The following is a 22,807-nucleotide window of genomic DNA, read 5'->3' as shown; positions in this document are numbered from 1 at the left end:
GATCCCACATGCCGTGGAGCAACTAAGCCTATGCGCCACAACTACTGAGCCTGCGCTCTAGAGCCCGCGAGCCACAACTACTGAGCCCACGTGTCAAAACTACTGAAGCCCACATGCCTAGAGCCCGTGTTCGGCAACAAGAGAAGCCACTGCAATGAGAAGCCCGCGCACCGCAACAAAGAGCAGCCCCCGCTCGCCGCCGCAACTAGAGAAAGCCCGTGTGCAGCAACAAAGACCCAACTCAGCTAAATAAATAAATAAATAAATTTATATTAAAAAAAGAGTAAGCAGGAGCCTGCCCAGGTGAATTGCAGAGAAGGGGGAAAACATGTTGTTTTCAGGAACTGACAAAGAAGTCCAGTGTGGCTATGGGTGGTGGGAAGGAGTGGCCAGTGAGGCTGGAAAGGTAGGGTAAGCCAGTTGCAAGGTTAGAAATGGACGTTCACACCAAGTGAAAGGGCACTTTATCCTGAGGGCAGAGAGAAGCCATCCATTAAGAAGGGGAGTGACATGATGAGAGCTGTGTTTTAGAAGGATCTCTCTGGATTAGTGGGGTCATGGTTCTCAAACTTCACCTGCACTAGAATCACCTGGAGGGCTCATTAAGACACAGATTCTGGGTCCCACCCCCTGAGTTTCTTATTCAGAAGGTCTGGTGTGGGGCCTGAGAATATGCATGTCTCACAAGTTCCCAGGGAATGCTGGTTTGAGGGCCACACTTTGAGAACCACTGATACAGAGGATGGGGTGGAGAAGAATGGGTAGCGGTGAGAATATTAAGGAAGCTACTGAAATTGCTCAGGTGAGAGGTGATGGAGGCAGACGCAGGGCAGGGGCTCCCAGTTTAGATCTGGGTGCTGCTAACTTCAGGGTCTTATTGGTGAGATTTCAGGCATGGTACTAAGTCAACGTGGGGAAGGGAGCCTGTTTCTGGGCATAGATCAGCCAGTTGGTCAGAACAGGCTCCACCCCCGGCCTGGGAGGACCAGACCCACACTTGGTAATGACCTTCAGAAAGCACAACAGAGACAAGGGGCCCAAGTCTGTCATTTAATGCCCAATCATCACAACACGTGGAGGCTTACACGGTGCTCGTCAAGGCAGGACACACGGCAAAACCAGAAACCCGGCCAGAGGTGAGTGACCCGCATGGAATCCCAGCACAGAAACCAGGGTCCCTCTAGACACATGCAAGGCTTCAGCACTTACCCAGGAGCCAGCAGGCTGGCTGGGCTTCTGCTCACCGAGGGTCCCCATGGTAGGCTAGGGTCCTAGGATGAGGTGGGGACCTCAGGACACAGTGATGAGAACCAGAAATCTGCTTGCAAACAACCCCAAAAGTCTTTCACTTCACATGCTTTAAGCCACACAATGCTTGGACGCAGGAGCACCCAAACTCTTTCACTAAAAACTAAACACGGCGCAGAACTGAGGCTGAACACCTGGAAAGAGGAAATAAAGTCAAAACCACGCTCCAGCCAGTTTTAACACCCTCTGCCCTCCCCCTCGTCTTCCCTGTAGCCGCACTGCTCAGACCATAGCGTGGCTGTGGAGGAGAGATGCTACTCTGGTTTTAAGAAATCTCTCTGAATCTCCAACTCTACTGCACAATTTTTTTTTTTTTTTGCAGTACGCGGGCCTCTCACTGTTGTGGCCTCTCCCGTTGCGGAGCTCAGGCTCCAAATGCGCAGGCTCAGCGGCCATGGCTCTCGGGCCCAGCCGCTCCACGGCATGTGGGATCTTCCCGGACCGGGACACGAACCCGTGTCCCCTGCATCGGCAGGCGGACTCTCAACCACTGTGCCACCAGGGAAGCCCGTCTACTGCACAATTTAATGCTACTGGGTTCCTGGGAGTCCCTGAGCCTTTGATGCCCCTGGGGACATGAGTGACGGGGGTGGAGTGGGGGCTGCCAGAGCGGCTGGGAAATTTCCTGGCAGGAATAGTTTACCTCAGAAAGAAACTGGCTTTTCTTCTACCCTGGTTTTAAAGTTTACCTGGGCCCTGAAGGGAATTCCACTCAAAATGCTTCTTAAAGTACTTGACGGAACTTGGGAGGTTTCAGACATCATCGGGAAGAAAGAGGCACAAGCTTGTTTCCTACACCAAGCCTGAGGCTTGGCCTGGTGATCCCGCCACTGGGCCAGGACAGGTGTGGAGGGGACAGGATGGCGGGGTCGCCAGCTGCTCTGGATATAGGCCATGGGCCCAAGGGACAGCCTCTCTGTCCAGACCTTTGGCTGGGCGTTGGGGAATGAGCTTCAATTCTGGCTGGACTTCACCATTAAATTCATTTCCCTTTTCTATGATTTAATTCTAGGAGAAAGCTCTAGACAGAGCCCAAGGCATGGAAGTCAGACAGCTCTGTCCTCAGATATGATGGCGCATGGCTAGATGGCAGCCCAGCAGAGACCTCACAACAGCCATGCCATCTCCAGCCCCACCCGCCCCAAACCACATCCCAGGCAGCACCCCTTCCCCCCACCCAAGGGCCAAGGTGGTCCCTTGGCCCTAGGCATCCTGGGCTTCAAAACTGCCTTCGGCTGAGACCCCTGTGAGTGTTTATAGAGTAGAGACCAAAGTCACTTCTGTAAAGCACAACAAAACTAGCCCTGTTTATAGAGCAGGGTATCTGTGACCATTCCTGAGAGGCCACTAACTTGGGGACCCAGGAAGTTGAGCCAATGACAAGGCCTGACTGTCCCCGGCTGGGCATTAGCTCACATTGGACCCCACCCCCAAAGAAGCCCACCTTCCAAGCTTCAGAAGCCAGTAGGTCAGCTCAGGAGCAATCCCATGGAGCCAACTTCATATTTGAGACCAACTTAATGCTACAAACTTAAAAAAATAAAAGTGCTGCCCAGCTGAGCCCCTGAGGAAACCTAGCTCCCTGAGGGTGGGTGGTGGGTCTCTCAGACCACCACCCCTGGCTGCCTCTCTCAGGAAGGTACAGCCTTGGTTCAGCCCAGAGCCCCCCACCCACCCCAAGCTGGGCGGGGGAGGAGAGCTGACTGCCCCATACCCAGCTGGGCTACGGGGACAATGTGGGATGGTCAAGTCTCTGGGGGATGGGGTGAGGCCAAAAGACCTTCTTAGGACCCTAAGCCGGAAGAGGTAACATGAGCCCGTCTCCCCATTAGCTGCCAATGTCTGGTCTGCCATGGAGACGCTCCCTGTCACCCCTTCAGCATCCTGTGATGCCACCAAGCCGTGGTCACTTCTGTCCCTGGGGGTCTGTGTGAGAGCTGGGGGGAAGGGGAGGTCCTTAAAGAATCACCCCCTTCAACAGATGCGGCAAAAAAAAATCCTTCCAGGGCAGGGGAGGACGATACCAGCAGCTCCCAGCAGAGGTGCTTCCTGGCAGTTTCTTATTTTCTGCTCACCCTTGTCCTTAGCGGGCCTGTCTCTACCGCCCAGGTCCTCAGTGTAAAACAGCCCCTGTCCCAGCAAGAGGCAACAACGGAGGAAAGGTGCCCACAGCAGCGGACAGCTGCTTCCATGTTCGTGCCCCAGTTTCCCCGGGAGCTCTTCTGGGCTGACTCCCTGGCACCAGCTCTGGGACAGAGGAGACCAGGAATCCCGCAGCCCCCGCTCGAGAGAATTAGGAGGCTGAAGTGCAACTGGCATTCCAGCAGACTGGACGGCCCCTGAGGCCCGGTCCCCCACTGCTGGGGGGAGTCAGGGAGTTGGCCTGGGCCCCTGCAAGCCCCGGCCTGCCCTTGGACCTGTCTGAGGAGACGTCTTCCTAGGAACTAGAACAACCTCCCTGCTAAAACTCAGGGAAGGCAAACAAACAATACTCAACCTGAAATAAATACAAAGGCATTAAGTGCTTCTTGATAAACTGAGGGTCCTAACTGCCCCTCTAAAGGCAATTGCGGGAACTCTCCTTGGACCTGGTCACCTCCCCTGTGGCCCTTCACATGAGAGATCAGAGGTCAGAAGACTGGCTGGGTCTTCCCAGGCCCAGTTTCCATGAAGAAGGACAGGACCCAACCCCTGACAGGCTCCTTCCCCGTATCCTCCACATTCCCCCGACAGCACTGGCCGGCAGGTGGTAGGTAGGAAAGGAAAAGGGGGGACCCCCATACCCTGAGGGCAGCACCTCGTGTCACATCCTGTGCAGGCAGAGGGCCTGTCAGTCTGCCTGTGAGGAGGTAGAGACTGGAGGGGTTGCCGGGGCGCAGGCAGGGGCCATTCAGTTAATCAGCAGGTCCCCAAGGTCATAGGTGTCGAAGAGGTCACTGATGCCCTCCCCGCCGTCCAGGCCCCACAGGTAGTCGTCCTGGTCCAAGGGCGGGGAGAAGCTGATCAGAGGGGAGCTGCACGGCAGTGTCGGGGACAGGAACTGGTCCTCTGTCTGCTGCAGGAGTGGGTGTGGCAGCTCCAGCATGCTGTCGGTGGCCTCCAGGGGGACAAGGGACGGCGGGAGTGGTGGCAGGACCTGCTGGGACGTCAGCGCTGGTGCTGGAGACAAATCGACAAGGGTTATGTCTGATGCTGGTGCCCGAAAGCCTCTGGTCAGACCTCCGAGAACAAAAACAGCCTCTGGTCTCTCCTACCCTGGCTCACGCCTGACAGCACAGGACACCCTGCCCTTTCCCGCCCCAGCTCCAGCAGCCCCCTTCCTTCACCCACACTCTCTCCCCTCCCCTCTCCTGTCTCCACACCCACCCCCAGCTTCTGCAGTCACCCTACCCGCTTTCACCATCAAGGTCCTGGCCCCTGAAGTCACTATGTCTTTTTCCTGCATCATCAATTCCTCTCACTCTCCTAGATCATTCCTGTCAATACACAGACATCCTCTAATAACTCTTATCTTTATTATGTTTTTTTGGACTCACCATGCAGCATGTGGAATCTTAGTTCCCCGACCAGGGATCGAACTCACGTCCCTTGCATTGGAAGCGTGGAGTCTTAACCACTGGACTGCCAGGGAAGTCCCTAATAACTCTGATCTTTAAAGAGCATTCTCCCCTGACCTCATGACTCTCTCCAATTACCAGCCCATTGTACTGCTCCCTTTCACAGTGAAGTTTCTTAAGAGGTACCCGTGCTCACTCCCTACTTCCCCACCACTATTCACACTTCAACCCACTCCAACCTGGGGTCTGTCTGAACCAGTGCCCTCCATGTTGCTAAATCCAGGGGTCAGTTCTCTGGCCTCATCCCATGTGACATTCCGGCAGAATCTGATGCAGTCGTTCACACCCTTCTTCTTGAAACATCTTCACTTGGCTTCGGAGGTACTAGATTCTCCTGGTTTTCTTCCTACCTCTTTGGCTGCTTCTTCCTGGTCTCCTTTCCTGGATCCTCCTCGTCTTCTCAACTTCTAAGCCCTGAAGCCCAGGGGCTCCATCCTCCGATTCTTCTCTCCTCTGGCTGCACTCCTCGCCAGGTGATCTCAGCGGGCCCCATGGCTTGAAATCCGTCTCCAGATCTACTGCCCCCAAGTGGATGCCTCTGGCACAGACCCCCCCCCCCCCCCCCCCCCCCCCCCCCCCCCCCGGCTCTGGGCTCCTGCTACATCGCTACTTGATGGCTATGGTAGGTCAGAACTCAGCACGTCAAAACCAAACTCCCGGGCTTCCACCAAACCTGAGTCTTCCCCCATTGTATTTAATGAATCCCCGCCCACTCAGTTGCTTAGGCCAGAAGGCCCAAGAATCACCTGTAATCCTGCCATTTCCCCGCATCTGACCCAGCAGCAGGTTCGGTCACCTCCACAACCAAATCAACCCTCTAAGCTCCCCGTCTCTCTTCAGTCCCGCTGCTGTGATCTGCGGCTCGCCCCTTCCTCTCACCCAGGCCCCTGCAGAAGCCTTCTCACCAGTCACCTTGCTTTGACTCTTGGCCTTTGCAGTCTGTGCTGTGACTTAAAAATGGCTTAGAGGGACTTCCCTGGCGGTCCAGTGGTTAAGACCCCGCGCTTCCAATGCAGGGGGCGCGGGTTCGATCCCTAGTCGGGGAACTTAGATCCCAAATGCCAAGTGGCACGGCCAAAAAAAAAGTGGCTTAGAATAAAATCCAAGTTCCCACCAGGACTGAGCAGGCCCGGCGCGACTTGGTCCCGGCCTTCCTTCCTGGTCCCTCTCCCGCCTCCCTCCCATAGCTCACGCTCACCTCTCCAGACACACTGGCTATCACCTACTCTTCAGTACACCAGCTCATTTCCATTTAGAGGTAAGGACGTGATTCCCTACACAGGCACGTGGAGCAGGGCGCCGGAAATCTCCTGCCAAATACACCCTGACGCCCAGAATCTCACCATCTGGGTCGCTCCTTACCAGCCAAGCATTGCTTTGAAAATACAACCATGTCAGTGTGCCAGACCGCCTGATCAACCTCGAGCTAGCTGAGTAACTGTGGACAAGCGACAACGTTCATAGGTCTCCGTTTCCTCACCCTAAAACGGGGATGATGATTATACCTGCCTCCGGTTGTTGAGAGGCTTAAATGGTAAGTGCAGATAAAGAACAGCTGGTCTGCAGGCTGTCCTTAAAAATAGTTCCCATTTCCCAAGGGCTTACTCCGTCAGCTCTGATCTCAAGGAGAGGCCTGTTTCACCTTCTTGGACACTCCAGAAGCCCCAGGGGGAGGCACTGTTGTTATGTCTATTCACAGATGAGGAAACTGAAGCTCAGAGAAGCCAACTAAATGTAGTATTTGAATGAAAAACAATCAAGTGTTTGTTTAGCACATCGCAGAGGCCTGCGTGTGTTAGAGTACGAGGCCTGGCTTGGGAGTGAGGAAGAGGCTGTGGGCTCAGTCCCCAGCCCCTCACCAGCTACGGGACCCGGCACCTCAGTTTTCCCAGTAGGAAAACTAAGGACCCACCGCCCTGAGTTGTGGAAGCAGTAACTGAGCTATCACATGTGAGAGCCTTTACCTCAGGTCCGACCCCTCCCATCCATCCCTCCATCCATCCATCCATCCTCTCTCTCTCCCTCTTTCTCTGTCTCACTGTATCACATCCAGAAGAGAACTGCTCTTTGTAACATCTGTGCCTCCACTGCACCCTGAATGGCTCATGTTCACTTAAATATCTCCAAACCCACACATAACAGGTGTCCAGTTCACACAAGCTTTTAAAAAGTCACATTCACGCTGTATCATCACCTGAGACGCACCCAATAATCATGAGGGAGTTTTATTTAGTGTCCCCCTTTTTGGAGACGTGGGAACAGAGGCTCAGAGGGGTTAAAGTGACTCCCCCACAGTCACCCCATCAAAGGAGGTGAGATGCAGACTCACACTCGAGCGTCCCAACTTCAGCTCCTGTGCCCTCAGCCACATGTAGTTTTAAGTCAGAAAGTCACAGCCCGGAGAGATGTTCAATGACTCAGGTTCAGATTCGTCCCATTACAGATGAGGGAAACGAGGTCCCCAAACAAGAATGATTCCCCTGGTGGCGTCAGAACTAGGATGGGAGCCTGGGTCCTAAGACTGTAGTGGCCTCCTCTTTGGACCAGGCCCTTGGTGCTTGTATCTTGGTGCTTGTATCTTAGGCCAGAACATGGAGCACGTGCGAGTGCACGTGTGTGTGTGTACACCTTCTGGAAAACTTCCTCCTGCTCCTTTCAGCAGGGACATCACTAAGAGACCACGTGGCCAGGGCGAAGAGGGGCAGCAAGGGCATGGGCCCTGGCACAGAGCTGACTTCTGGGCTGGCCCCTCCGCCTACTGTTCCGTAAGCCTCTATCTAGGCTTTTCGGGCCTCAGCCTCTTAACTTGTACAACTGAGGTAAAATCCTTGTCCTTGCTTATGAGGTAGGGTCCTCCACCTCTGCCCAAGGTCTCAGATGACAACTGAAGGTTCTAACTCTGGAGAGCCGTGCACTTGTTGACAGTGGAGCAGCGAGAAAGCAGAGTGTGGGAGGAGGAGAGAGAACAGGGTGGGGCACAGGTCTGGACTGGGAGATAGGCACTGGGAGGTTCCCGGAGGGACAGATGGTCGGTTCAGGGACAGCCCTGGTCCTGGGACTGGGCTGGAACACAGGAGAGATGGCTAGAGAAGAACTAGGAGTCTGGGCTCTTGTCTGAGCTCTGCCACTAACTTGCTGTGTGACCTTAGGAAAGTCACTTGTCCTCTCTGGGCCTCAGTTTATTCATGTGTAAAATGAAGTGTTGAGTTAAATCAGGGGTCAACAAACTTCTGTAAAGGGCTAGATAGTATTTTAGGCTTTGCAGGACACGTATGGTCTCTGTCACACCGTCACTTGCCCTACGCCGAACCCCCAACTCTTTAAAAATGTGAAAACCATTCTTAGGTCATGGGTCATATAAAAACAGGCCAGATTTGGCCTGCAGGCAATAGTTTTATTAACCCTTGAGTTAAAGAAATGGAATGCAATCTGGGTTCTGTGGACACCTGCCTCCACCACCACACACACAAAAAGCTTCCTCCACCAGACCAGTTCTAGCTCTGCATTTGTTTAAAACACTAGGGCTCTATTTAGGGGAATTCTGCTGCTAAGAAAACAAAAGCGGAACACTGGCCTACATGGCCTCGAAGGATCCTGCCGATCTAACCTGATCTCAGTAAAGGGCAAAAACCATTCTGGGGGAGGGGCCTTCATAGGCTCCCATTTCTACTCCTGTCCAACTCCCAGTCTCCCTGGGGAGACCTCGGGGACTCTCCCACCTCTTTACTCCTTGGCAACGGCCTCATACTATTTCCTGCCCGGCATAGACAGCTTTTAGCTCTACCACCCACCTCCCAGCCACCGTCCTTCCTTGATCTGTTCTGTGCCTCGTGGAGAGAGCCCTGGGCTAGAGTGTGGAGACCAAGGTTCAAGACACAGCTCTGCTGCCTCCCAGCTAGGAGGCCTTGGGCAGGTCCCATCACCTCTGTTTCAGTTTATCTATCTCTAAACTGGGAACAATAAAACCTACCTCAAGAACCGCTGTGAGGAGTAATGTGATAATGGATGTACCTGGTACACAGTCGTGGTTAAAACACCTTAGTTATTATCTCCTAAGAAAGTGCTGAGCCTTCCTCAGAAAACCTATAATTTCCATTTACTATGGGCTTATTGAGTGTTAGGAGCTCTGCCGTTAGGAGCTGTTACAGAAGTAGCAGTACTGGTGGCGGTGGCCGTAATAATGATAATAATAGCTAACAGTTATTGCCAGGCACCGTTCTAAATGCTTTACCTATATTAACTCATTTAATGTTCACGAACTATGAAGTAGATACTATTAATTACTATGCCCAAATTACAGATGCATAAATTAAGGCAAAGAAAGGTAAAGTAATTTGTCCAAGATCATATAGCTGGTAAGTGGAAGAGGTGGGATTCAAACCCAGGCGCTCCTCTGCCCAGAGCAGCAACAGTCTCCCCACTGAGACAAGGAACGTGCATGTGCTTTATAAAGTGTAAAGGGCAATGCACACGTGTGTGGGAGAAGGACTGTATCCCCTGCTGCTGGGTAGAAGGTAGGTACCCAACAAATGCTGACAAGGAGGAGGGAAACTCTAAGGCTGGTCCCTCTCGGCATCCCTTGTCCCTCTGGACAGAGGGTCTCACCTGAGGATGCCGTGGATTCCGTGATTCCAGGGTTGATGCTGCTGCTGGGCTGGGTGGGGCCAGGGCTGGGACTGAGGGCGGAGGTGGAGGGGAGGGGCTCCTTGGCAGGACTGTTGGGCTCCTGCACCTCTTCTGGGCAAAGGTAGACTTCGATGGGCCCCTGCGTGCTCTTCAGATATATCTGCAGGTTCTCCTGGAGAAGGAAGAGAAGCCAGGTCATGGCTCTGGGCAGCTGGACTTACTCATGGCTCAGTGGGTATGGACGGACACATGAGGCTCCCACCGTCCACATGAGCACGCTCGGCTCCTGAGCTGGGTGCTGGGCCTGCCCCATGTGGTCTGTGGTAGACATCTGTCTGGCCCCAAGACCCCCTTCTTTTAGGGAGAGTGCCTTGATTTTCCTTTGGGCAATCACTCCTCCCCCACTCTCAGGCCTGAGCTGGTATCATAAAAGCTATCTTTGCCACGGTAAGGGGAGAGCCCACCTGGGAACGGAGTTGGCCAGAAAATGGCAGAGTGAGATGGAGTGTGAGGCCACCTTTACGACACGGTTTGAGCCTCTGCATCCAGCCTTGCCTGCAATCCCCAAATCTCCCCCTGGACCTGTCACTTGGTTCCCCCCGGGTCCCCCTCACTTAAGCCAGTCGGACTTGGCTTTCTGTTATTTGTAACCAAGAGACTGACACTTGGCTTTCCTGCCCTTGCCTCCTGCCCACCTCGTACCCACAGCCTGAGCCACAACCGGCAACGCACATGCCGCTGCCGATCGCATTCAGGTGTCCACGCCTGCGCCCAGGCAGTCCCTTTGCCGGCCCCTATGGGCCTTATATAGCTTAATGCTTTTCCACTAAACAGATTATTTCTGGAGCCCTTATCAGACGCTGGGCTGGGGGTACCACATGGGTGGAACACGGCTTTGTGGAGGTTACACTGTAACAGATGAAGCAGAACATAATTATGTAATCACCAATATATCCCGGCAAATGGAGGTTAAGTGCGATGGAAAAGAACACGTGGTTATGAAGTCTGGAGGTAATCAGGGAAGGCTTCTTGAGGAGGTGATGTTCAAGTTGCGACCTGTAGGATGAATAGCCGTAAACCAGGCAGAGAGAGGGAAGAGCACTTCGGCTGGAGGGAATAGCGTGTGAGAAGGTCTTGTACTGAGGTCAAGCTTAGTGTGGTGGGGAAACGGCAGGCAGTTCAGTGTGGCTGAAGTAGAGACAGAAGGGGGTCAGCATGCGAGAGGACGTGGGTGAGGTCAGAGCACAGACAGCCTCATAGAGAGTGTAAGAATTTTGGTCTTTAAACTAGGTTAACATGGAAGGATTACTGTGAGTACTGACATTGCTGTGCGTGAGTGCACGTGTGCTTGCGCATGGGAACGCAGGGGCTGGTGGGATGCGGAGAGGAACCAGGAACAGAGATTTTCTCCAGCTGGTACCTAATGCCTGATGCCCTTTCCAGCTTCCGCCGCTTCTGCCCCAGCTTGGAGACCATCAGTCTTGCCATGGCCACCAGCATGGACCAGGGAAGCTTCGGACTAGGCAGTGCCAGGAACGGAAACTGCAGAGCTGTCTGGAATGTTCCTAACCCTGCTCTCCACTAAATGCTTCCCCTCTCACCTCGCTCCTGTCAGGCACTTCCAGTCTCGTCTGCGGAGGGGCCTTGACAGCGATCACCGTCTGCTCCTTAAAGCTGCCCACAGCACGGATGTCCTGGTAAGTCACGTAGGCCAGTGTAGGGGCAGGAGAGTCAAGAGAAGTGACTGTCTGGTCAAAATTAAAACTCCCGGCCTACTCGGAAGGGATCTAACCCACCTCTCAAAGACTCTGAACACTCCAAAACTGTAACCTGTTCTTTTAATCTCATAAACTACCTTGGACCCCTTTAGAAATGGGGGTATGAATCATTAAAAAAAATGCTGCCTTATATCAGCTTTTTACATAAAGGCTTCATCTACCAAGCTAGATTTTTAGCTCTGAGAGGGCAGGAAGACATGTCTTATTTCTTTATATTTCTCACAATGCCTACTATCCTTCCAGAAATACAAGGTCAGATCCAAATACCAATTAGATGGTCCAACCATTTGCAAAAAGTATATGTAAAGCCATTGCAAAGTCTATGCTCTTTGACCTCATTGTTTCAATCCTAGGAATCTAACCTAGGGAAATAAGTAAAAAACTTGAGAAAAGTTTCTATCTATAAAGATATTTGGGACATCCCTATTGGCACAGGGGTTAAGAATCCTTCTGCCGATGCAGGGGACACGGGTTCGAGCCCTGGTCCGGGAAGATCCCACATGCTGCAGAGCAACTAAGTCCGTGCGCCACAACTACTGGAGCCCGCACACCCTAGAGCCCGAGTGCCGCAACTACTGAGCCCGCGCACTCTAGGGCCCATGTGCCTCAACTACTGAGCCCATGTGCTGCAACTACTGAAGCCTGCGTGCTTAGAGCCCGTGCTCCGCAACAAGAGAAGCCACTGCAATGAGAAGCCAGGGCACAGCAACAAAGACCCAGCGCAGCCAAAAAATAAAAAAATAAAAATAAATAAAGATATTCATCACAATGTCACTTTATAAAACCGAAATCTAGCATTGATCTAAATGCCCATTCTAGGCCTTATCAACAAACCATAGTGGTCTGAGTAGGACATTCTCAAACCATTTAAATATTCCCTGGCGGTCCAGTGGTTAGGACTCTGCACTTCCACTGCAGGAGGCACGGGTTCGATCCCTGGTCGGGGAAGTAAGATCCTGCAAGCCGTGCAGTGTGGCAAAACAAAAACAAACAAACAAACAAAAATATATATGATGTTAAACCATACAAAACTGCAACATCAGCAATTTCATGTGGACCAACCAAATAGTTAGGAAGGACATGTAACAACATAAAAACCACCTATGGTAGTACACTAAGTGGAGAAAAGCAGAATATAAAACGTTGTATACAGCAGGTACACACAGTATTTAAATAACACACACCCTGTGTGTAGCTAAGGAATGATGGCTGTGTTCGGGTGGCAGCTCTTTTTTCTTTTCTCCATTTTCCAGATTTATAGAAATGTACTTGTCTTATTTTTATAATGAGAAAGTAACTTCAAGAGACCCAAGAGGAAAAGCCACTGAGGAAGGAAGAAACAGATATGCGAGACCCCTAGGGTGGATCAGTCCCTGCAGGGAGGTACTGCATCAACTCTGGGTAGTTATGAGCATGCAACAGGCCCCCTGCTCCCGGACCCCTTCCTCCCAACCAAAGAGGATATCTCTTGTTGGCCTTGTCCTCCGTCAGGTGCTTGAAGTGCAAAGAGCAGCTCTGGATGAGCTGGTCCAAGGCCTGCTCCATGCTCATTAGCTCCTTCAGCTCCTGCCCCAGCTGCTGCTGCTTCCCAGGCCGGGTGGGGTCTTCAAACAGTCCTCTGCCTCTGGGGACAGAGCAGTCCCCCAGTGTCAGTCTCAGTCTACATCCAGGGACCCCAACCCCAGGGCTGCTGTGCAAAGCTGCACAGACGATGTGGGCAAAACTCCAGGAAGAGGCCATTCACATGGTCTATGATGGTGCCTCCTGGCTTGTACAAATCAGTGGTCCTGCCTAGCTCCCAGGGAGCTGCCAGGGATTGGAACTTGATGTTTGGGGGTTGGGCTAGGGAAAAGAAACAAGTCAGGGCCTGACACCACTTTTGGGGGGCTTTCAACTCTACCCACCCTATGCCCCAGGCTCCCCCAAATGGCAGGGAGCTGGAGTGACCTCACTCCGGACTTCTCTGCCTGCGTTCTCTTAGAGTTCACGCCAGGGGTTGCAGGTCTGTTCTTTAAGACCTTATAGAAGTGAGGAACGGAGTCTGTAGTACTTATATCTCAGCTGGAAGGAGTCTGGGTTACTACTGCGCAGATCCCAGAGGACTTCCCTAAGTTAGAAGAGGGCAATATTGGGACCCCTGACTGAAGAGGATCTGGGGTCCTCTTAGCCTTTACACGTCCTATAAATCATTCTCTGACCCTGCCATGCTCTCCTAATACTACTTCAGCATATACACCTGCTCTTCCGTCCCCCTCGTAAATACATTGGCTCCACCCGCAGCGTGTAAGCTTATTGGATGTTGCCCTTCATTTCCCCCGCCAGCACTTGTGCCCATTGGATGTTGCTCTCAGGCCCGCCCCCTACATTCACAACCTCAGGGTATTGCCCCTGGCTCCACCCACAGCACGCGCACTCATTGGTGCCATCGGCCCCAGCCCAGGCACTCACACCCACTGGATGTTGTTCTTGGCCTTCTTGCGGATGAGCTGGATGCCCTCCAGCACATTGGTTATGTCGTAGATGCGCCGCTTCTGCACGTCCAGCACCTCAGCAGCCCAGTTAAGGTCCAGGACCCCATCCTCAGACTCGCTCAGGAGGTAAATGAATTTCTTGGTGAGCAGCCCCAGCGACGTGTCATAGCGAGTCTTCTCCCCAGGCGACTTGGGGGCTGACGAGGAAAGGCGCTCAGCCATTGCTCAGAGAGGGCCCCCTGGGGGACTTCCTCCATTGACCTGGACCCACTTTCCAGTTTACACCCTCCATGTAAGCACCCACTTTCCAGTTTACAGAGCACTGGGAGGGAGGGGGTCATTCACCACCATTGTTCAAACAGGGAATCTGATAACTAGAGAGGCAAAGTGACTTGCTTAAGGTTTCACAATCGGGGGCAGCGTCGAGGCTGGAAACCAAATATTCTAACTCTTGGTTCGCACCTTTCCACCAAAGCTCAGGGCAGCCATACCGCCACCACCACTAACAACAACAAATGCTTACTGTGTGTAGCTCACTGTTCTAAGCACTTTCCATATATAACAAATTTAATCCTTACAGCGCCCTATAAGTTTGGTGTGTAACCACCCCCATTTTACAGGTGAGAATACTGAGGCACAGACAGATTAAGTAACTTGCTCAACTCACTCAGCTAGAAAGTGGCAAAGCTGGGACTTAAATCCAGGCAGTCTGGCTCCAGAGTCTCCCTTCCTAACCATTACCCTATCCTGCCAGTTATGTGAGGAATTTGGAATTAGGGTAGGGAGGGAATGACAAGAACATGTTTATAGACATGTTTTTTTCTTCCCTTCCAGTTTTATTGAGATATAATTGACATACAGCACTGACATACAGACTTGCTCTTTCTTTCTATGTGTCATGCAATGATTATCTGAGAGGAATCAGTCCTATTATGTCACATGTGGCAGGTTCATGAAAAAGGTCCCTTTCTTAATGAGGTCGATGTCACAAGACCACATCTCAGCTGCAGCATCTTAAACCACAAGAAGACTTTTGCAATCTAGTGACTTGCAAGTCATATAGCAAGTTAATGGCTAAACTAGTTGTGGAAACTGAATTTTAGAGAGTCTCAGATTCCTCTAGAAGGGGACTTTAGAATCCCTTAATAGATAGACAGCAAGTATTTGGCACACAGACAGTGTTGTCAATTTTTGCATTCATGGCAGACATTACTAACTGATTAGTGCACTTGGGGTCCTTCAATAAAGAGCTCTGGGCAGCCCCTACTAATCAGTTGGAGAGGAAACTTTCTTGCTATTCCCGATCTAGCTGCGCCTTGCTTTGCAGATGAGACAGCTAAGGTTCACAGAAGAGGAGTGACCAGTCAGGTGAGAACAGAGTCCTGACCAGACCCTCAAGCTTGCCACCCAATAACATACCTTCTTTATTAGGTCTCTGTCCCCCTGAATTAGAATTCCTCCCTAACGCAGTTGCTTAAACTCCCTCCCAAACCAGAATATTGACCGAAAATATCAAGAGGCAGAAACTGGGCTCTGGTCCTGACTCCACCGACTAGCAGTGTGACCTTGGGTAAGTCACCGAAACTCTGAGTCTCCAGTTGCCTCATCAGTAAAAGGGGGATAATCCACCTGCCTGGCAGGATCCAGTGAGAAGGCACAGGAAACTGCTGTGTAAACCAGAAAGTGTGCTACAGATATTAGCCCTGGTGATCTGGGCAGGGCTGCTGCCCTCTGCCCCTCCCCACCCCACCTCCAGTCTCTTGAGCCTGCCCTTAGGTAACCCATTGGCGTGGCTTACTTTTGGGGCTGGGGAGGCCATCCACTCTAATGCATTTCCGCTTGGGAGTCCGGAATTCAGGGACCACAGGCTTCCCGATCCCCTCCAGGTCCAGCTTCCTTTTGGCCTTGGGGAGAGAGAGGGGAGAGAGGCAGCGTTTGAGAATCATTCGTCCTTTAGCTTCTCCCCGACTTGGGGCCAAAGCACTGAGGCCACCAGCAGCCACCGCCTGCCTCAATTTGCCACCAGTCCTGGGTGAAAAAAGTCACTGTACCTGGTAAGGAAATATCAGTGACCTGAAAAATGAGCTTTCAGGGGAAGGAAGTCCTATTTCTGAGGGGCACACAACACTCCCATCTTCCGAGGCTCAGGCACTTGAGACTACCAAAGCCAGTCTGGGTTTTAATACAGGCTTCCTTAATAACTGGACCCGACACCCGCCTCTCTACCCCCCTCCCCCAGGCTGATACAGTGAGGAAGGAGAGGGGAGGGCCTGAAGCACATCAGGCTGGGGAGAGCGTCCGCACCTCCACTGCAGAAGCAGCTGGCTCAGCCAGACTGGGTGCCCATCACAGGCTCACAGCTGGCCCTTATCAGGGTGGGGCTGGGCATCCGCCCAGGCCCAGGGGACTTCCTGGCTCAGTGCCACACCCCAGGGAGGTGTCCACATCGGGAAGCAGTGCAAACATCCCCCACCCCGCCGTTTGGGCTCCAGCTCAAGGGCCCCAGGGCCTCCTGAATAGACTCTATTTGCCATTCTTTCTTTGCTGAGAGGGGCAGACAATGAATCCTTCCCCTGTGTCTTAAGGACAAGCAGCTGAGGTCCCCCTGCTCCCCCCTCCCTGTTCCCGCCAAGCTTGGGAAACACCTGCTGGGGAAATCAAACCACAGACCCATCTGCTCCTCTCCACCCCACTGCCACCCGGCCTCAATTACGCCCAGAAGCTGGGCTGGCCCGGAAGGGGCCTCTCTCCTTGTTAGGGCTGGGCAGAGGCAGGGCTGGGGCACTGGGGCACAGGTCAGGGACCCAGGCATGAATCTCCCTGCTCCTTCACGGGCTCGCTGTGTGACTTGAGGAAATGCGCCACATCTAGGAGCCTCAGTTTCCTCCTCTGTAAAATGGGGTGGAAAATACCCACCGCCAGGGGCTGTTGTAAGGATTCAAGGAGATAACGTTTGTAAAGCACTCAACCCGTGGCTCAGCGTTCAGTAGGTGTTCAGGAAATGCAGAGTCCCTTCCCTAAAATCCAAACTCGGCCTCTTCCTAGACAAACTATTCTGGGGATCACTGAGCTCATTTCCTTCTTCCCTTCCCCCAGTCACCCAGACACCCCTACCTTAGTTGGGACAGAGAGGTCTATTTTAACTTTTGATGGTGAGGTCATGCTCAGCAGGGCTGAGACTTCTAACCGCTGCTGAGCACAGGTGGGCTGACACGTGTGGGAGGTAGTGATGGCTCTTCCTTCTGTCAGCTCCCTTCCCCCTTCTCATGCCTCCTTCAGGAAGTCTTCCTGGACTGATTTGAGGAGCCCTGCTCCTGGGTTGGAGGAGCCTGGATAAGAGGATCCTCCCCTCCACCTCCACCCAGACCTGGACATGATCCAAACACCACATCTCCCTGCTCATTCCTCTTTAAGTCCTTCTGGAAAATATTCCTTTTCTAACCTCCCAGCCTGTGAGATGCTAGATTCTAGGGAAAGTGACCTGCTCTAGTCCCATCTTGTTTAGAGGAAAAGTCCTAATCATTCACTGAGACCTTCCACCTGCCCTAGACCAAGCCCCAATGTTCATCACCTCACTGAATCTTCCCAACGCCATGAATCCCAATTTTACAGCTGAAGCAACTGAGACCTGGTGAGCCCAGGACAAGGAGAGGAAGGGAAGTCAGGCTGAGTTCTACCTGAGGCAGGGGTGGCAGCCCAGAGTCTCCCCAGCCCCACTCACATTCACCTGATGGAAGCCAGCCCCTACTGAGTTCACAGAACACACCAGGAAGAACCTCACTACCTGCAGAGCAGGGAGGCGGGGAGGGCCTTGAACGGAGTACCTGTGCAGGGCCTATCACGTGCTCATCAGTCCTAACTCAGTACTGCACTCTCTCTCAGTGGACAAGAAATGGAGACTCATAGAGGTTAAGCCACGTGCCCAAGGCCACACAGACAAAGAGCAGAGCCAGAGTTTGAACCCAGATCTGTCTGACTCCAAAACCAGGTATTGGGCTGTTCAGCTCCATGCCATACACGTTGCCCCAGAACTTGCTGAAATTTGAGCCGAGGCCTGGTTATGTCCACCGGCCCCCATCACTTTACTTCACACAGACACACACACTGGCCCCCTCCCTTTTCTTCCTCTCCTTCACCCTTATCCTGCACTGTCAGGGTCCCTAAGCAGCAAACTGTCCCCCAGCTGAGGACATCTCTCTGACACCTCTGAGCACTGCCCAGAGAAAAGTCAGCTCATCATGGATGGGCCTGAGCCTGCAGAACGGAAGTGGCAGAGGACAAGCCCAGGAGGACAAGGACCAAGGAGAGGCTGAGCACAGGCCTTGGAGTCAGAGCTGCCTGGGTTCCCATCCAGGCTGGGTGAGCTGGGCAAGTCCGCTGACCTCTTGAGCTGCACCTGTAAAAGGGGGTGCTCTGCTCCTCCCTCCTGGAGGATTCAGTGAGGGGGCAGCAAAGCGCTTGCTCACGCGGGGGAGCTGCGATCACTAATGCACCAGGGCCACCACCGAGGGGGAGGTTCAGGGCTGAGCTGAAAAGCGTCAGGGACGTGCTGAGGGCAAAGGCCAGCTCGGCTCCAACCTGGCCCTCTTAGGCAGACCCTTTGGCTGTTTCTTAAAGGCCTGGTTAAGATTCGAGCCCACCGTGCCAACCCCGAGAGAGAAGAACGGAGCTCCTTCCTCAGGCAGCCCTAGAAGTGAGAGGGCCAGAGGCCCCAGACACCACCCCCTTGCAGGCAGCCAGGTGAGGTAACCGGGGCTCAGAGGGGAAGTGACTTGCCGGAAATCACACAGGGAGTGGAGCCAGGTCTCTCCTAAGCCCTAAGTTAGACGGTGGGGGTAGGAGCCAGTGGAAGGAGTTGAGAGCCTTGCTTCCAGATCCCCGCTCTGCCTCGTGGTGGCCTGGGAGGGACTCTCTGCCTTGCCTCCCTAAGCCTACATTTCCTCATCTGACCCACCTTGTACGGTTGTTCATTAAAATGTTCATTTTCTTCCCTGGTTCTCAGAGGAAATTTGGAAAAGACAGACAAATGAAAAGAAAAGGAGAACTCTGCAGAATCCCACCCTCTTCACAGGTTCCTGCAGGAATGACACAGAGTGAGGCCATGTGCCCGGCTGGGGCAGGAACATCCCACGCCTCCTCCAGAGGTGCCGGAAAGAGCTCTAGTCAGGGAGTGAGGAGACCTGGGTTCCCGCCTTCATTCTGCCGTTGATCTTGGTCACCGTCCCTGGGCAGTGCCTAAGGTCCCTTTAAACAGCAGTTCCCCAACAAATCCTGCTCACCCTGCACTTTGCAGCCTGGGCACAAAACAAGTGGCCACACCCAGGGTTGGGTTTGGAGCTGCTCCAGGTCACACCCTGTTAAAATGAGTAAGCAGGGGGCCAAGGCCTGCCCACCGGGTTTTGGGGCACAGGGAAGCCAGGGACTGACAGGAAAGGGGGCTCTGGGCCCCAGAGGCCTGTAGGGTGGTCTGATGCAAAGAGATGCTCTCGCGTCTTGGCGTAGGACTTGGACAAATGAGTTCATGTCTCTGCTCAGGTTCCTCATCTGTAAGATACCTCATCCCGGGCATCTTGGCATCTTGACCAAGATAAGGAATGTGAAGAGTGCCAAGCAGTGCCTGGCACACGAGAGGCATTCAGTAAAAGAGCCATTCTTGCTGTGATCACTGAGCCCCTCCGGGAGGGAGGTACAGACAGATGCACTCAGCTCCTCTGGGAGGGAAGCAGTTCAAAACCACAGCTGTTACTGAAACTCTGCCGGGTCTCCTGAAAGCAGCTGGCCAGAGGAGAGACTGGGCCCACCACTGAGCACCCTCCCTGGGGGCACCCAGCTCCTAAATCAGGTGGTACTGGGGAAAGTCAAGGCTGCAGAGAAGAGACTAATAATGATAACCTGCCCTGTGGGTCATATATTTCCCTATATGATCTTGGACAGGTCACATCCCCTCTCTGAGCCTCAGTTTCCCCCTGCAACATGGAGCTACTAAAACCATCCACTTCATAGGGTAGAAAACTATTTTAGACTGTAAAATGCTGAACTAAAGATAAGTAAAAACTCCCGGTTATCCTTGGCTGCTTGACTTGTAAAATAGGAATAGCACTCCTGCCGCCTTCCTCCTAGTTGGAAATAATGTACAGGAAGGGGTTCTGAAAGTTTAAAGCCTTGAGCATTGGCAAAGCAGGATTCCAGTAGCAGGGAGTGGGGCTCTCTGCCTGCAGCCAGCGGTGGCTGGAGGCCAAGCCTGCTGATTGACACAGGTCAGATCAGTGCCTCTAGGGCAGAGGGGGTGGTCTTCTCCCTGTACTTGAACTTAACTCACCACTCACAACAAAGCCAACCTACAACATCCCCATCTCCCCTTCCTGGATCCTGCTTCCAAAACCCAGGACCTGGAAGAGACTTGAGATGAGTTAGTCCCACAGCTACTCCGTGCACGCACACATTTTCAAGACAAGGAAACTGACGCCCAGACCAGGGCCAAGACTTGTCCAAGGACACACAGTGAATTAGCGGCAATCAGGACCAGAAATCAGGCTCTCTAACTATCACCCCCACCTCCCAGGGCTCTTCCAACTCCACCCCACCCTATGGTTGTTTCGATTCTCACGGGCTCCAGGAATTCCACTCCCAAAAAACACACCCTGTGCCTGGCGCCACCACACTTTTTGGGCCCTCCCTGGCAACGGTCCTGCCGCTTTGAGAAAAGAACAGTCAATCTGAACAGGAACCTCAGAGGGCTGCCCCCACCTTGCACCTGCTACTGGCTGTCTGGGACAGAAGACGGCCTGGGGGAGGACCTAGGGCAGATAATTGGGAAAGAGTTGGCCGGATGGAAAATGAGGCGTCTCAGCCAAACTGGACCTGAGAGACCTCCCCCTATTTTAAAGCCCCCATGGTATCCCCAGGCTCAGTTCTGTGCTTGGACAATAGCAGGTGCCCAGTACTGGTTTCTGGGCCAAACAATGAATGAAAGAATGAATGAATGACAGCAAATTGACTCCGTAGACTTCCCCAAGGTCACAGGGTGCACTGGGCGTAGGGCGTTGGGTCTCCACACTCCTGATCCAGTGCTCATTCCATTCCACCCCAATGGATGAGGTTATTTCATCCCAAGTCTGAAAATGAAAGGCTCTTCTACTTAGATATTGGGGCAATGGGTTGTTCTGGAAGCTGAAAGCTCCCCTTCTCCCTCCCCAGACTCGACCTGCCTCACTCAGACAGCTCCCAGGCGTCCCTCCCGCCCGTCCCACCCCCGTAAAAGCAGAGAGGAAAGCGGTGCGGGGGCGGGGGCGGGGTGGTCCCCAGCATTACCGGCAGCCGGCCAGCAGGCACGCATCGCACAGCTTGGCCCTCCGGTCCGTGGGGGGTGGCGTCGAGGCAGGTGCCCGGCGCCGCAGCAGGAGGCACAGTCTGCGGGTACAGCTGGGTGTAGTAGGTGGTGGTGGCCGGGCAGAGCTGAGGGCTGCTGAGGCCGGGCGGCCACAGCTCCGTGGGGCTCATCGCGTGCAGCCCCTTGGGGGGTGGCCCCGCGGCCGGAGCCAGGGCCCGCGGCCCTCGCAGCATGGCGAGCGCAGCGCCCCCCTCCCCAGCCGGGCCTGGCGCGCCCGCCGGCACCTGCGGGCTTCGGAGCCCGCGGCGGCTCACACGGCCCGCGGCATGGCGCGGAGGCCGGGCAAGGCCGGACCCTCCCCTCCTGGCCCGCCGCCGAGCCGGGCAGTGCTTGGAGATCGCCGCTTGGAGATCGCCCCGCGCCGGCGGCGGCGGCGGCGGCACGGCCAGGGGATGCCCCGCCGCGAGGGCTGCTGCGACCAGCAAGGGCCCCGCGCCCCCTAAGGCTTCGGCACCTGGGGTCTGGCCCCGTTCGGGAGTGGTCTCTGGGATGCCCACGGGCTCAGCAGAAACGCGTTGCGCTCGGACGGGGGAGGGGGACCGATTGCACCGACTCCCTCTCGCCTCGCTCTCGAGTCCTTGAGCTTTTCTCTGCTTTTTTTTTTTCTGCTTTTTTTTTTTTTTTTTTTTTAGCGCGAAACTGCGTGCCGCGAAATTCGGATCTCCCGCGGAAAATGCTGCGCTTCGGTTGGTCGCTGCAACAGGCACAGGCTCCACCCCCCGGAAGGACCCGTCCCCGAGGCGGTGATTGCAACACGAGCTGGATGCTTAAAGGGGACGCCACAGCTGCTGTCGCCCGGCGCCCGCCCGCGCTGACAGCCAGAGAAACAGACTGGGAGGGTGGTTCCCTCACAGAGCTGAGGACTGGGCCCGAATTCCCTGGGGGTGGGGGCAACATTTTGGCGCGGAGTCTTGACCTGAGCCCAGACCCAGCACTACATTGCCCAGGCCACAGACCTTTTGCTAGTTTGCATTATAGGTCAGCCAACGATAACATATAGGTATTTATATCGTTTTACCCCCCCCGCTAAAATGAAAGCCAGGAAACTGTTCTCTTTCTTGGCAAGGGGGCTGAGGACGGAGCCTAACGTTTATACCTCTTCATAGGGGGTACTAATGTCAACTGAGTGCCCACAGTATGCCTAGCACTCTGGAGATGATTACATCTTATTTAATTTGAGCCAACAGTCGTCAGAAGAGGAATGATGATCTTCGTGGTAAAGATGGACAGTCTGAGAGGCTAGGTAACTTGCCCAGGGTCACACAGAGAGATTCGCTGATTTGAGTTCAGTCTGGGACAGGCCCGGTCCTGAGCCCTTGCTTGTTCCAATAAGAGGCTCCTCCCCTGCTCTCCCAAGCTGTGCCCCTTGCAGGCTTGGGTGGGGGTCCAGGGTGCACAGTTCTGATTTGTTCACAGTTGTATTCCCAGAGCCCAACACTCAGTAAATATTTGAACATCTCCAGGCTTCTCCTCAACAATCCTTTTGTCACGGGTCTTCCCTCCCTCATTGCCGATAATCCATTTACATTCCTCATCTCTCCAGTTTAGAGACGTCAAGGCTCAGAGAAGGGACCTTGGCTGGTGAGTGGCAGAGCTGCTAAAAGCTGCTTCTTAATT

General features: G+C 53.7%; 1 protein-coding gene across 4 annotated transcripts; it reads right to left on the bottom strand.

Annotated features, from left to right (window-relative positions):
* Positions 1–1,036: 1,036 nt before the first annotated feature.
* On the bottom strand, positions 1,037–21,759 carry E2F2 (E2F transcription factor 2). 4 transcript variants are annotated; one of them, XM_033841430.2, is made up of 7 exons: positions 21,112–21,759; positions 15,599–15,704; positions 13,784–13,997; positions 12,795–12,953; positions 11,153–11,267; positions 9,531–9,723; positions 1,037–4,467 (listed from the first exon to the last, which is right to left on the bottom strand). In XM_033841430.2, the coding sequence occupies exons 1-7, from the start codon at positions 21,361–21,363 to the stop codon at positions 4,199–4,201; spliced, it is 1,308 nt and encodes a 435-aa protein (XP_033697321.1). In that variant the 5' UTR covers positions 21,364–21,759; the 3' UTR covers positions 1,037–4,198. The 4 variants fall into 4 exon arrangements, with proteins under 4 accessions (XP_033697321.1, XP_033697315.1, XP_033697326.1 ...); XM_033841424.2 differs by having other exon boundaries at positions 13,778–13,997; positions 21,112–21,757; XM_033841435.2 differs by lacking the exon at positions 21,112–21,759 and adding an exon at positions 18,861–20,892 and having other exon boundaries at positions 13,778–13,997.
* Positions 21,760–22,807: the final 1,048 nt, after the last annotated feature.

The sequence above is a fragment of the Tursiops truncatus genome, chromosome 1 (assembly GCF_011762595.2).
Source record: "Tursiops truncatus isolate mTurTru1 chromosome 1, mTurTru1.mat.Y, whole genome shotgun sequence".
Lineage (NCBI taxonomy): Eukaryota > Metazoa > Chordata > Mammalia > Artiodactyla > Delphinidae > Tursiops > Tursiops truncatus.
This window is presented reverse-complemented; position numbering and strand designations above follow the sequence as displayed.

Excerpts from the sequence above, each read along its gene's own strand:
- E2F2 (XM_033841424.2), bottom strand. The coding sequence starts at position 21,363 with ATGCTGCGAGGGCCGCGGGCCCTGGCTCCGGCCGCGGGGCCACCCCCC. Across the intron at positions 11,268-12,794 it reads GAGGACAAGGCCAACAAGAG|ACTGGCCTACGTGACTTACC; the intron begins ATATCCTCTTTG and ends TCCTGCCCCTAC. Across the intron at positions 4,468-9,530 it reads GGAATCCACGGCATCCTCAG|CACCAGCGCTGACGTCCCAG; the intron begins GTGAGACCCTCT and ends ATTTGTCTCCAG.